This window comes from Echinops telfairi, unplaced genomic scaffold (assembly GCF_000313985.2).
Source record: "Echinops telfairi isolate 266 unplaced genomic scaffold, ASM31398v2 ScPeMD7_655;HRSCAF=1070, whole genome shotgun sequence".
Taxonomy (NCBI): Eukaryota; Metazoa; Chordata; class Mammalia; order Afrosoricida; family Tenrecidae; genus Echinops; species Echinops telfairi.
In genome coordinates this window covers 10,727,599-10,740,171 of record NW_022104553.1, presented here as the reverse complement: position 1 = coordinate 10,740,171, position 12,573 = coordinate 10,727,599, and the positions used below count along the sequence as shown (strand labels likewise).

General features: G+C 58.7%; 4 protein-coding genes across 6 annotated transcripts in view; 3 read left to right on the top strand and 1 right to left on the bottom strand.

The window, feature by feature from the left end:
* Window positions 1-6: 6 nt before the first annotated feature.
* On the top strand, window positions 7-3,525 carry PBX2 (PBX homeobox 2). The gene is made up of 9 exons (XM_004711727.3): window positions 7-137; window positions 1,013-1,086; window positions 1,297-1,544; window positions 1,646-1,836; window positions 1,969-2,104; window positions 2,240-2,393; window positions 2,757-2,845; window positions 2,956-3,042; window positions 3,159-3,525. Exons 1-9 carry the CDS (start codon window positions 97-99, stop codon window positions 3,249-3,251), a joined length of 1,113 nt encoding a protein of 370 aa, XP_004711784.1. The 5' UTR covers window positions 7-96; the 3' UTR covers window positions 3,252-3,525.
* Window positions 3,526-4,791: 1,266 nt separating this feature from the next.
* Window positions 4,792-8,049, top strand: AGER (advanced glycosylation end-product specific receptor). The gene is made up of 11 exons (XM_045292862.1): window positions 4,792-5,220; window positions 5,397-5,503; window positions 5,623-5,815; window positions 5,958-6,022; window positions 6,105-6,192; window positions 6,289-6,471; window positions 6,593-6,726; window positions 6,905-7,046; window positions 7,328-7,354; window positions 7,484-7,607; window positions 7,721-8,049. The coding sequence occupies exons 1-11, from the start codon at window positions 5,091-5,093 to the stop codon at window positions 7,815-7,817; spliced, it is 1,290 nt and encodes a 429-aa protein (XP_045148797.1). The 5' UTR covers window positions 4,792-5,090; the 3' UTR covers window positions 7,818-8,049.
* An 89-nt stretch (window positions 8,050-8,138) lies between these two features.
* On the bottom strand, window positions 8,139-10,402 carry RNF5 (ring finger protein 5). Of its 2 annotated transcripts, none has more exons than XM_045292740.1 (6): window positions 10,228-10,402; window positions 9,412-9,430; window positions 9,212-9,324; window positions 9,040-9,094; window positions 8,827-8,939; window positions 8,139-8,723 (listed from the first exon to the last, which is right to left on the bottom strand). In XM_045292740.1, exons 1-6 carry the CDS (start codon window positions 10,365-10,367, stop codon window positions 8,621-8,623), a joined length of 543 nt encoding a protein of 180 aa, XP_045148675.1. In that variant the 5' UTR covers window positions 10,368-10,402; the 3' UTR covers window positions 8,139-8,620. The 2 variants fall into 2 exon arrangements, with proteins under 2 accessions (XP_045148675.1, XP_004711785.1); XM_004711728.3 differs by having other exon boundaries at window positions 8,139-8,718; window positions 8,822-8,939; window positions 10,228-10,391.
* Window positions 10,403-11,081: 679 nt separating this feature from the next.
* The window catches only part of AGPAT1 (1-acylglycerol-3-phosphate O-acyltransferase 1), an 8,176-nt gene continuing 6,684 nt past the window's right edge, over window positions 11,082-12,573 (top strand). Inside the window, exon 1 of one of the 2 annotated variants that reach the window (XM_004711724.3) lies at window positions 11,082-11,352. The gene's annotated coding sequence lies outside the window, so the exon portion shown is untranslated. Of the gene's footprint in view, window positions 11,353-11,545; window positions 11,850-12,573 lie in introns of those variants that run through there. The other variant, XM_045292739.1, reaches the window with a different exon arrangement.

The window sequence follows — 12,573 nt, the reverse complement described above, 5'->3', positions numbered from 1 at the left end:
GGCGAGCCTCCCGGTGGCGGAGATCCCGGTGGGGGCAGCGGAGGTGTCCCGGGAGGCCGAGGGAAGCAAGACATCGGGGACATTCTGCAGCAGATAATGACCATCACCGACCAGAGCCTGGACGAGGCCCAGGCCAAGTGAGTGCCCCCACCCCGGGACCGCCCCCCACAGGCCTGGCCAGACCCCCAGCATAGGTCCGAATCTTCTGAGAGCCCCCGAACTCCGCGACCCTCTGGGAAGCCCTGCAGCCCTCTTCTCTCCCCACTCCTGGGGACCCCGGGATAAGTGACCCCTCTCAGCCCCCCTCCCACCCCCTGACCGTGAGACCTTGGGGGGGGGGACCCCAGGTGGTCTCATGCCCCCTCCCCCCTCTAACCTCTCGCTGACCCCCACACTCCCTTCCAGTGCTGTCCTTCCATCTCCGGAGCCCCCTTCTGGCTTCCAGACTTAGGAGCCCTGTCCGGCTAGCCTCGCCTCTCCCGAAACTCTCCGCCCAGCCCGCCCCCCATCCTCCCCAAACCTGGGGGTCTGCACTCCCTCCCAGAGCTGCCAGCCCTTCTCCCGAAGCTCAGGCAGAAGCTGGCTCGGTCAGTGGCATCTTCCACCCTGCTCAGTCCCAGGATTCTTGCAAGCTTCTACACTGGATTTCCCACTTGAGCCCAGCGCCCCCAACTCGTGTCACCCTCAGATCCTGACTCTTAGCCGCCTGTCTCTCTCCATCTGATTTCCTGTGAAATCTACCGAGTCGCCGCCCTTTCTCTGGTGGCAGCCCCTAAATGCTTCCTCCGCCCCCCTTCTAAGCCCTCTCTTTAGCATCTTCCCGCTGTCTAACCGAACCCAAGCACTGGGCTCACATCTCTGCCCCATGCCCCCCAAAGCCATTCAGCCCCCAGCCCCTCTTTGAAGTTCCCTGCTCCTTCCACAGATGTCCCCGCTGCTTCCCTCTCCTACCCTCTGCTCCCTTTCTGTAGCTCCTCAACTTTTCTCTTTCTGCACCCCCATTCTTCTGAAGGAAGCATGCTCTAAATTGCCACCGAATGAAGCCTGCGCTTTTCAGCGTCCTGTGTGAAATCAAGGAGAAAACGGGTATGTGGGCCCCCCTCGGATCCCTCTGTTCTGTCCTGTTTACTGAATGAGTTGAACAAAGTGTTTGGGGTTCTGAGGAAAGTGGGCCATCTAGAAGGTTGCTAGAGGGGACTTGGGTAGAAGCCAAAGCTGGAAAACTTGGGGCTCTGGAGGGCTGAGAGTTGAGTGTGGGGGACCCTGGGACCCTGAGTGCACCTGCCTGCACGCTAGGCCTGAGCATCCGGAGCTCCCAAGAGGAGGAGCCTGTGGACCCGCAGCTGATGCGCTTGGACAACATGCTTCTGGCAGAGGGTGTGGCTGGACCCGAGAAAGGGGGAGGCTCAGCCGCTGCAGCCGCAGCCGCTGCGGCCTCTGGGGGTGGCGTGTCCCCTGACAACTCCATCGAACACTCCGACTATCGCAGCAAACTTGCCCAGATCCGCCACATCTACCACTCAGAGCTAGAGAAGTATGAACAGGTGAGGAGACGAGGGTGGAGGGTGAGGCTTTTGAGGGGTGCCCCCAAGCCGATGGACTGCTCCCCCGCCACACACGGGCACACACACACTCCCCCTTGTAGGCCTGTAACGAGTTCACAACCCACGTCATGAACCTGCTGAGGGAGCAGAGCCGCACGCGGCCAGTGGCCCCCAAGGAGATGGAGCGCATGGTCAGCATCATCCACCGGAAGTTCAGCGCCATCCAGATGCAACTCAAGCAGAGCACCTGTGAGGCCGTCATGATTCTGCGTTCCCGCTTCCTGGATGCCAGGTGGGGTCTAGGGGCCAGGCCAGCCACCATCCGTAAGGTGGCCCCGTGTGACAGCGGCGTCATCCAGTTCAAGCAGCATGGTGGCCCTGCCAAGACAACACCCCGTTCACTGCCCTTCTCCCTCCCCTGCAGACGAAAACGTCGGAACTTCAGCAAACAGGCCACGGAGGTCTTAAATGAGTACTTCTACTCCCACCTGAGTAACCCGTATCCCAGCGAGGAGGCAAAGGAGGAGCTCGCCAAGAAGTGCGGCATTACTGTCTCTCAGGTATGAGGGGGGTGTGGGGGGGTGTGGTATGTCTTTCAAGTGGCTTTGGGAAAAGGAGTGTTGGGGCCCCAGACACCCTCAATTCCCATTAAGTGAGGGACCTCATTTCCTCCTGACCCTCCCAACACCCCACAGGTCTCCAACTGGTTTGGCAACAAGCGGATTCGCTATAAGAAGAACATTGGAAAGTTCCAAGAGGAAGCCAACATCTATGCCGTCAAGACCGCAGTGTCAGTCACTCAGGGGGGGCACAGCCGCACCAGCTCCCCCACACCTCCTTCCTCTGCAGGTAGAGCCCCCACCACCCGGCCTGGCTGTCTTACACACTTCCTGCTTCTGTTCCTGCTTCCTGTCTAGGCAGGGTCACGGCAGAAGGGGACCTTGGGGCGTAAAATAAGAGTCTTAAGCTGAGACAAGACAAGCTGGGGGAAAAAAAAAAAGACAAGCTGGGGATGTGGAGGGACTGAGGCCACCCCAGTAGGTCCTGGGGCTCTTCTTCCAGCAGGTGGCCAAGGGAGGCTCAGGGAACAGTCTGTTGTCTTGTGGGTAATGTCGGTACAGCAGCACAGCCACACAGGGCAAGTGCAAAAGGGTCTTTGAAAGCTGAGGGGCCTGCTGGGGTCTTCCTAATCCTTTCTCTGCTCCCCTCAAGGCTCTGGTGGCTCTTTCAACCTCTCAGGATCCGGAGACATGTTTCTGGGGATGCCTGGGCTCAACGGAGATTCCTATTCTGCTGCCCAGGTCAGGTGCCACGTTGGCTTCTCAAACCCGTGCGTCCCCTCCCTGGAGGATCCACGAACGTGTCCTTCTGCAGCTTCTCACCTTGTCATCCCTTCCTGTGCTGCCTGCAGGTGGAGTCGCTCCGACACTCGATGGGGCCTGGGGGCTACGGCGATAACCTAGGAGGGGGCCAGATGTACAGCCCCCGAGAAATGAGGGTGAGCGGCTATCAGAAGCCATCGTGAAAAGGAGGTCTTCTCCCTGCCAGCACTGTCCCCACACAGGGCTTCCCGGGGGCCCTTGCCTAACTCTGTTTCTCCCTCTCTTTTTCTAGGCAAATGGTGGCTGGCAGGAGGCTGTGACCCCATCCTCAGTTACTTCCCCGACAGAGGGTCCAGGGAGCGTTCACTCTGACACTTCCAACTGACCTTGCCCCTCAGGCCCACAGGGCAGGGGCTCTGGAGGCGACTCTTGAAGATGGAGACAACCAGAGGACACACCCCAGACACAGGAGAAGCACAAGACAAGAGAAGGGCAAATGGGGGCTTCCCCTCCTGGACCGGACTCAGTGCTGGGGGTGTAACTACATGGCAGGGAAAATGGGGTCCCCCAAAGGGGATGATGGGGGGTCTGTCTTCCCCCCTTTTTCCTCGTTCCCAGCCTTTCTCTATGACATAGAAATACACACTTCCAGAACCCTGCTTTTAAACTTCTTGTAAAACACGCACACACACACACACAGCTATTTCTCTTTCTCTCTGCCCTCCCCCCTACTTTTCTCTCCCCACCCCACTTATCAGCTCTGGAATCTGGAGGCGCCAGCCCTGCCCAACCAGAGATGCCAAAAATGGGGATACTACTTCTGGACAGAGGACATGGGCCGTGCCCCCGGTGCATCCCCGCCCCCTGCTCCTTCAGACGGCTTTATTACCTCATACGCAGCTCATCTTAAACCAATAGAATCGCTCGGTGGACGAGAGTGTCTGGCTCAGATATCTACCTCGGAGGGAGTTTCTGCTACTTTAGGGGAATTGTTGACTGGGCTTTGGGGTTGAACTTTTTTTTTTTTTCCCAAAGGGAAAAAAAGAAACCCTGGGATTGATCTGTATTTTGGGGTGTGGGGGGTGTGGGGGTTTGTTTGGTTTTTTTGGATGTTGGTTCTTAATTTTTAATTTAGTTTGGGGGAAGTAGATGTTTTATAAATATGTTAATTGATTGGTTTGCTTTGGCTTGGATTTCTTGCTTTCCCAGTTTTGGGGTGGTCTAGGTAAGGGAAAGGGGAACCAATACAGGCGGTGAAGAGGCTCCAGTCCTGTCCAGCAACAAGTGGATTTTGCAAGACACCAAGGCCTCCCCCTAAACGGCTGAGTTGTGCGGGCCTGGATGTGGAGGCCAGGTGGGGCCCACCTTGCTGGCCTCCTCTCTTCCCACGACTCTTGGGCAAGGCTGACCTCAGTAAATTTGAGGAAATCCAAGGTGCCACCTGCCCTTCTGAATGGCATGTCTCTAACTCCTTTTTCTTTTTAAACTTTCACGGATTGGAGTGGGGAAGGATTGGGAGGGGGCTATTGCCAAATCTATTAAATATAGGTTGAGGTGCTTGTATAAAGATGTTCCTCAGTTTCCCTGGAAACGAGTTAACTTTTTTCTCATGCCAGAATTGAGGTGGGGGGAACTAGGAGGGAAGCGGCAAGAAGACAGGTGGGGGAAGGAAAACCATCTGAGCCCTGCCATGTGAACCCCGCAAACAGCCTGGGGATTAACAAGCCTGTCGGAGAGGGAGCCTCTCCTGGCATCCCTGAGCGGGATGGGAGGGAGGTGGGGAGTGTGATGGGTGGGGGTGGGAGGCGTGGTCCAGGGGCAGGTCTCTCCTCACTTGTAAACTTGTAGTTTCAATGAACAAATCACAGATTTAAATAAAGGAAATTTTCTTTTCCCTGGGTTTAGTTGAGAATTTTTTTCAAAAACAACTCCAGAAATTGGGGAGGGGGGGGGCTGTTTAAAAAGTCCCAAACCAGTTTAATTCAAGTTCTTCGTGCCTCCTCTCAGCCTTGCCTTCCACCCAGGCCCACGGTTCACGATGGCCCGGCCTGAACCCAGTTGTGTAGCAACCTGACTCCGTCAAGATGGGGCTGGGGCCATCTGCCAGGCCAGCAGTGCTGGGATAGGAATATGGCATTGGGGCCATGGTTGGTCCTTCAAGTACCTGAAGGACCCTTCAGAGAGGCATGAATTCCTAGCATTCCCTGAGACTGAGGATAGGGAGATGAGGGCCGGGGGGCAGGGTGCAAGCTGCCCCAGGGCGGTGGCAGCAGCAGTAAAGGGGCAGACAGCGCCAGGAGCCTGGGGCAGGATGGCAGCAGCTAGAGCCTGGGTGCTGGTCCTCAGTCTGTGGGGTGAGCCACTCCCCTTGCCAACTTCCCCCTCCCAGCCAGCCCTCCCTGGAGAGTACTTTGTGCTCCCCCAGCAAATCTCCCCAGAACTTTGCAAGAACCTGGGGTGCGATTTCTTAAGCCCCTTTCACCCAACCTCCCTGGCTGCCCCTCCACCCCCACCACGTGCTCTCTCCCAGGGGCAGTAGTGAGCGGTCAGAACATCACAGCCCGGGTCGGGGAGAGACTGGTGCTGAACTGTAAGGGGGCCCCCAGGAAACCACCCCAGCAGCTGGAGTGGAAACTGGTAAGCGGGGCACCTGTCCCAGTCACTTACCTTGCGGGGACCAGTGATGACTCCAGTCTCCACCTCATCAGGCCTCCCCCGGAGGACCTGGAGTTAGGGCTCCTCTTCTTTGTCCCCAGAACACACGTCGGACAGAAGTTTGGAAGGTCCTGTCTCCCCAGGGAGACTCCTGGGACAGCGTTGCTCGGATTCTCCCCAATGGCTCCCTCCTCCTTCCTGCTGTCGGGATCGAAGATGAGGGGACTTTTCGGTGCCGGGCAACAAGCAGGAGTGGAAAGGAGACCAAGTCCAACTACCGAGTCCAAGTTTACAGTAAGGGTTTCAGGCCCGCTCCAGAGCCCACCTCTTATCTAGAACGCCTTCCACTCCAGTCCTTGTCTCCTGTGCCCCCACCCCACCCCTGGGCTGTGAGGGCCTTCGCTGCCGCACCAGCCAACAATGTTTTCTCCTCCAGAGATTCCTAGGAAGCCGGAAATTGTAGACCCTGCATCCCAACTCACAGCTGCTGTCCCCAATAAGGTAGTGGAAGAGAAGTAGAAGGTGGTGCTGTGTGTGTGTGTGTGTCTATTTAAATGACGAGGTGCTCAATCACTTCTCCCAGGTGGGGACCTGTGTGTCAGAGGGGAGCTACCCTGCAGGGACTCTTAGCTGGCAGCTGGATGGGAAACTTCTGAAATCTGATGGGGAAGGTGAGTCCGTGTCCCGTCCCCCCACCTTCCGAGTGAGTTGGCCCTCTCCCACAATCCCCCCTGGGGTCATCTCATCTTGTCTTCCGCCCAACCCAGGAGTGTCTGTGAAGGAAGAGACCAGGAGACACCCTGAGACAGGGCTTTTCACAGTCCAGTCGGAGCTGATAGTGACCCCAGCCCTGGGAGGCGCTCCCCGCCCCACCTTCTCCTGCAGCTTCAGTCTTGGCCTGCCCGGGCACCGCCCTTTGCACTCGGCTCCCGTTCAGCCCAGTGTCTGGGGTGAGCACAGAGGTGGAGACAGCCCTGAGCTTGGTGGGCATGGACCCCTCGGGGAGAGAGGGGATAAGCCCCTCTCTACTGGACCATGAGAGGCATGACTCTCCCTCTCTTGCCCCTCCAGCCCCAGAGCCCGTGCCCTTGAAGGTCCAGTTGGTGGTTGAACCAGAAAGTGGGGTAGTAGCTCCTGGTGGAACGGTGACCTTGACCTGTGAGGCCCCTGCCCAGCCCCCACCGCAGGTCCACTGGCTCAAGGATGTGAGTGACCACCGGAGAGAGGGGGATGGGAGGTAGGGAGCTGCATCTTTGGCAACTGGGGAGGAGGGCAGGCGAGGAGCTGGGGAGGAAAGCGGGGTTTATCTGAGGCTGTAGCTACGGTAGTCGGAGATGGTGGGCAAGGGTTTCCTAAGAGCCTTCCATCCCTGCTCCCCATCAGGGCACGCCGCTGCCCCTGCTCTTCAGCCCCGTGCTGCTCCTGTCTGAGGTGCAGCCTCACGACCAGGGTGTCTACAGCTGCGTGGCCACCTATCCCACCCACGGATCTCAACAAAGTCCTGCTGTCAGCATCAGCATCCTTGGTGAGGAGGTGCCCCGCCACCCTGCAAATCCCGGGGACCCTGGGGCTGGGATGAGAGGGTAGTGCAGGCCCTCTTCCCAACCCCATTCTGGCTTGGTCCCAGCGCAACACCTCCCATCCCGCCACCCTGCCCCACCCAGTCCTCCTTAGCCCCACCCAACCCTGCTAGGGAGCAGCCAGCCCTAAAGGAGCCTCGCCCTCCGAGAAGGGAGACACTCCCCTTGAGTCCCTAAGCAGCCTTCTCCTGAACTGAAACCTTCCGATTGGCTCTTTGTCTTCCAGAAACGGGCCGAGAGGGGCCAAGTGCAGGTGAGGGGTCGGAGGCGGTCAGAGACTCGCAGATGCAGACGGACCTCAAGACATGTGGCGGCAGGGGATGGGGGGTATGGTCCACAAGGAGCAGCGTGTGGGGTATCCTCAGGTCTCCTCTCCCTACAGGTTCTGTGGGGGACTCGGGGCTGGGGACTCTAGCCCTGGCCCTGGGGATCCTGGGAGGCCTGGGGACAGCCGCCCTGCTCATCGGGATCATCCTGTGGCAAAGGCGCTGTCGCAGAGAGCAAAGGTGAGTGGAGAAAGGCAGGCAGACACCTCAAGGATGGCCCTTCCGGGCCGGCCGGTGAAGGGCTTGGAATGCAGCAGCAGAGTCCTGGGAACCATGTGCAGGATTCTCCCCAGGAAGGCTCCAGAGCGCCAGGAGGAAGAGGAGGAACGTGCAGAGCTGAACCAGTCAGAGGAGCCGGAGGCGGCCCAGGGCAGTGCAGTAGGTCCTTAAGGTGTCCACAGCCGGACCTCAGCTGTCGGCTCCCTTCTCTCTTTCCCTCTTGCTGTTCCGGCCCCAACCCAACTCTCCCCCGACTCACCAAGTTTCCTTTCACAACGAGGCCCCACCCGCCCACAAAGGACGCCAAGTAAACACCTGACACAGCTTGCCCTGTGTGCTGTGTGTGTGTGTGTTGTCTGTGGGCAGTGACCTCAGCCCCTGAGAAGAGGCCCCCACCCCCTGCTGCCCCATACCACCCCAAACTTGCGCTCAAGCTGGGGAGCAGGTGTTCCTGTCCTGGAAGGCAGAGGGGAGGAAGACACTGGGAAGAGCTCCATCAGAACTTTTCACATTTATTATTATTATTATTATTACTGGATTTGTAATAAAGGAGGTTGTACGTGGGCGGAAGCACTTGAAAATCAAAATACATACTAGACACTGGCGGGGAGAGAAAAATTAAATTAAGTCAACAAGGGAGTCAGAAGGAGCCTTGCCCACCTTTCCGCCTCAAATTAGAAATCTGGGGGGAAAGCAAAGTGTTAGGAGAAGAGAAGGACATTCTCTTCAGTCTGTCACCCTAAGTCAGGGCTGGGGTTGGGGTGCCCCCTGAGCGAGCAGTTCACAGGAGGCTTTCTCACCCGGTGTCCAGATGGCCACTGCTCCACCCTGCACCCTCCTAGAGGGTGATCGATAGGGCCCGACGGCCTCAGAAGTGGAGGAGTTAGGGAAGAAGGGTCAAGAGTCAGGAGGGTCAGCTGGGACCCCAATACTGGTTTTCCTCGGGCTGGAGGTGGGCAGGAAGGAGACACAGCTCAAATACTGAGGAGCCAGAAAAAGAAGAAGATGGCGAGAAACAGGAAGAGGGAATCCTGCCAGCTGGAGGCCGGGTGGCCCTGTCCCAGATCCACACCTGTGGGACAGAAGAGAGCTGGGGAGAATGGACCCCTTCCGGGCCGAGAGTGGGCTCGGGGGGATGTAGAGGGGCCCGGTGGGAGCCGAGGGAAGGTTCTTACCCGGGCCTCGACGGAGAGGCTCATGGGTGTTGAAGACGGTGGTGAAGAAGCCAAACGGAAAAGCACCGACACCGAACGAGAAGTGAAAACCCCCAGCATCACCGAACGGCTGGAACCCCTGGGGCGGAGGGGACAGTCAGCACAGAAGAGGATAAGGAAGGGGACACACTGGGTCCAGAAGGCTCACCCCTCTCCTCTCACGGGGACGACTGACTCACCCCTCTGCTCTCAGGAGCAGGTCGCTGGCCCTGGGGGCGGGGTGGGGTTTTCAATCTGAGGAAAGAGAAAGGGGCTGTGAACAGGTTTGCCATCACCACCACCTCCTCTCCCCACGCCTGCCAGGCCAGAAAGCCTTCCGCGTTCCCTGGGCACCACCGCTTCCTCTCTCACCTGGGATCCTGGGGCTTCTGGCTCCCTCGCCCGTAAAGTGGGACCACCTTCTCTCTGCTGATCCCAGCTTTGCAGACTGGGCACTCTTGCCGCTCCGGCCGTGTCTCCAGCCACTAGGGAGGAGGGAAAAAGTGAAGGGGTTTCCAGAAGTCTTCTAGGTCCTCAGGCCGTCCCACGTCCCTCATGATCTGAGTACCCACCTGATGAAGGCAGGGCCAACTGGGTGGGAGGAGGAAAAACAAAGCAACAGGTCAAACTAGCTATACGAAGACGCACACAGACCTTAGAAATACCCGCCCCCCCTCCTCTTCCCTGAGATCCTTGCTGTTGACTTTCACAGTCTCAACTTCTAGGGGACAACCAACCTTGCCTTCCTCCTTCTCCACCTATCCTCACCACACTCAATGCCCTGTCCCCAGCATGGACACACCCATGCCCAACCCTCCTCTATCTGTATGCCAACTTAGTTACTCGCTAATCTTCAACCCGGCCACAACACTTCCAGGACAAACCCCTCTCCTTTACCCGCGTATCTTGCCAGCAACTCTTTCCACTCAGTTTCAGGCCCAATGAAAACCCTATTTCCATGACCCTTTACGTTTAACCTGTCCACCCGCCCCTATCTGTCATACCAACCCCTGCCAGATTGTACCTGACTGTGATTGATACCCGAGGCCCCCCACATCCGCCAACTAATGCATGGCTCCCTTAACCTCATCTCGTTGGACCGGTACTGGGAAGCTCAGTCACTTGGGGTGGGGTGGTCTCACTTTACATATCTGTGCTGCGTCCCTTCCGTCCCGTACCCTCCTAACAGTACTGCCCCACCGCCTCTACTTTCCACGGGTCGCACACCCCTCCTACCCACACGTATCTAAAGGCACAGAAATAGACGTCCTCTCCTCGTGCTTCACCTATGGGTGCGAACCCTCTGAATGTCACTGCTTGGTCCCCCACCGCCAGCATCCTCGGGGCAGCGCTGAGCCCTTCCTCCCGCCCCCTTCCGCGGTTCTCACCAGTACAAGTGGCCACACACGCTGACCACAGCTTCCCGAGCGGTCTCCAGACATATATTACATTCGAAGGTCGCGCCCGCCCCGCCCCGCGCTCGATTTGGCCCTTCGGGGCCCCCGTCCTCCTCCTCCGCAGCGGCCATGACCGGTTCTACTTCGCCCCCCGTGAACCCCTTCAACCCACCCAAACACACAGACACGCACCCCAACAAACAAGGGACCGCCTACAGCCCGCTAGCGTAGCTTCGAGATTTTTTCATCACCATTGGGCTGAGTGCCTGCCAATCATACAGGGAGCAAACGAAAGGATTGGTCGAATGGGCGGAGGCGGGAAAAGGCTTGCGCGGTCCTGTCCCCCGCGCAGGGACGATTGGTTGATACATTCGGGGGTCAGCCCAGGTGGCCACGGGATTGGTAAGAACTCGACAGCCCCGTTTTGGCCAGCGAGGGTTTTAATTGGTCTGAGTAGCTGCCCGTCAGGACCACAGGCGAGCAGCAATTGGCTCAAGACTACATAGGCCTCGCCCACCACAAGCCCCTTTCTCTCCGGCGCTTCCTGTTACAGAGAAGAGCGGCGTTCCTATTGGACCTTGGAGCTAGTGACTCCACAGCCAATGATTGGTTAGAACTCGACCGGATTAAAAAAAACACAAAAAAACCGGGAGTTAGATCACATGCGCATGTGCAACCACGCGGCGGGCCGGGCCGGCCCAATCCTAAAAGGGTCGCGCCTTCTCTGGTCCCACCCCTTCAACGCAACCTCGTCTCCATGGTGACTGCGCTACAATTGGCGGGGCTGGAGGTTCAAAGGCCTCGAGCGGCTTCATCCGGGTCCTCCGGCGGTAGCCTCTAGGCTGATAGGGCCGTTTCTTTCGTTCTTGATTGGCCAGGCTCTAGAAAGACGGCGAAGAGTTCCGAAAGGAGGGCCAGCGCTAGGGTCGCAGGGTTCAACATGGCTCCGGCCTCGTTCGGTGACGTAGAGAGCAGGACTCGGGTCCGCCTCTCCCTCTTGGCGAAGAAGGAAGCAGAAGTGGGATTAGCCCGACGTTTGGATGGTGCAGGACCGACCTGCAGCGCCCGCGTTAGCCCGTCTCCCTAGGCTGGACGGCTCGGTCCGGCCCTCTTTAGGTGATTGACGGACCAGAACTGAGCCACATGCCCGTTTCCTTTTAAATGTGACCCCCGAGTTGACCTCCGCTTCGTTTTAAAGCCCGAAGCAGGCACGGTCGCGCTGCGCCCCTTGGCGAGCGGGTGTAGATGGAAGAGGCCCACCCCTTTTTAGGCGACACGCGGCAGAATGGGGTTCGGCCCGCCCCTTCCTTGCCGCGAGCGAGAGAAGTCCTGCAGAACTGGGGGTCTGCTAGCTGGAACCCCTGGGGACGGGGCCAGCTGCTGGAGAGCGTAGGCCTTTTCGCTGAGCCTGGGGCTAGCCTGCAGTCAGTGACCGGGTCAGTTCCTACGAAGCGGAACTGGGTAGCAGTCCTCGCACTGCCAGCGTTCTTGACATTCTCCCCCAGGGCGTGTAAAACTTGAGCAAGAGAAAGGTGTGTCAGGAGGCAGCCGCTGGCTGGAAGCGGTTCAGCCCGGCCCCTGATAAAGGCCCCACGTGACTCGAGTGGGGTGAGGTGAGAAGTTGGGCAATGCCTATCCGAGGACAGGGGAGGTGCAGGTGGTGGGGGACCTGAGGACATTTAGGCAAGGGTGAGGGCGAAGTCAAGACTCAGGAGGAGGCGTGATCCCGGCCAAGGGACGCAGGGTATGGCGACGAGGGAGCAGGTGCAGCGCGCTTTGGATGCAGAGCCACAAAATCGGGCATGCTCACCTCGGAGGAATCCGCATGCTCACCCACTCCCCGCCGCCCCCCTTCTCAGGCTTCATCTTCAAGGGAAGCAACTATGCAGCCAGCATCCATGTTGGGGCTAGGGTTAGGGTTAGCTCGAGAGGCAGAAGGAAGTAGGAGAGAACGTGCACTTAGGTCAAAGCAAGAAGAGGAGAGGGCTAAGCCACGTTCCCTACCTGAGGAGGCTAGGGGTCGGCGGGGAGGGAGCTGGGCTGCTGGGAGCCAAGGGTGGGGGACAAAGGGCAAAGGACCGAGAGCCCTGGGGGCGCAGGGGAAGGGGGAAGCAGCCGTGCACGTCCTAAAGCGCTTCGCCTCTGGAGCGCACTCCAGGCTAGGAAAGGGAGCCTGGGTGCTGGTGAGATCCAGGCGCTCCGGCGAACGGAAGGAGCCAGGAAGAAACCCAGATGCGTGGCAGTGAGTAGAGAGCCGACGGGCCAGGAGGGACCCGAAGGAGGAAGGCGTGGAGCATCCCGGCGCCCGGGCACCCGGAGCGGGGCTGCAGCGCAGGC

Bases quoted from the DNA above. Each gene is read 5' to 3' on its own strand.
- PBX2 (XM_004711727.3), top strand. From the start codon at position 97: ATGACCATCACCGACCAGAGCCTGGACGAGGCCCAGGCCAA. The intron at 1,087-1,296 runs GTATGTGGGCCC...CCTGCACGCTAG, and splicing joins TGAAATCAAGGAGAAAACGG to GCCTGAGCATCCGGAGCTCC. The intron at 1,837-1,968 runs GTGGGGTCTAGG...CCTCCCCTGCAG, and splicing joins TCCCGCTTCCTGGATGCCAG to ACGAAAACGTCGGAACTTCA.
- AGER (XM_045292862.1), top strand. From the start codon at position 5,091: ATGAGGGCCGGGGGGCAGGGTGCAAGCTGCCCCAGGGCGGTGGCAGCA. The intron at 6,023-6,104 runs GTAGTGGAAGAG...CACTTCTCCCAG, and splicing joins CAGCTGCTGTCCCCAATAAG to GTGGGGACCTGTGTGTCAGA. The intron at 7,047-7,327 runs GTGAGGAGGTGC...TTTGTCTTCCAG, and splicing joins TGTCAGCATCAGCATCCTTG to AAACGGGCCGAGAGGGGCCA.
- RNF5 (XM_045292740.1), bottom strand. From the start codon at position 10,367: ATGGCCGCTGCGGAGGAGGAGGACGGGGGCCCCGAAGGGCCAAATCGA. The intron at 9,095-9,211 runs GTGAGAGAGGAA...CTCTTTCCTCAG, and splicing joins CAGAAGCCCCAGGATCCCAG to ATTGAAAACCCCACCCCGCC. The intron at 8,724-8,826 runs CCCGGGTAAGAA...TCTCTTCTGTCC, and splicing joins CATGAGCCTCTCCGTCGAGG to CACAGGTGTGGATCTGGGAC.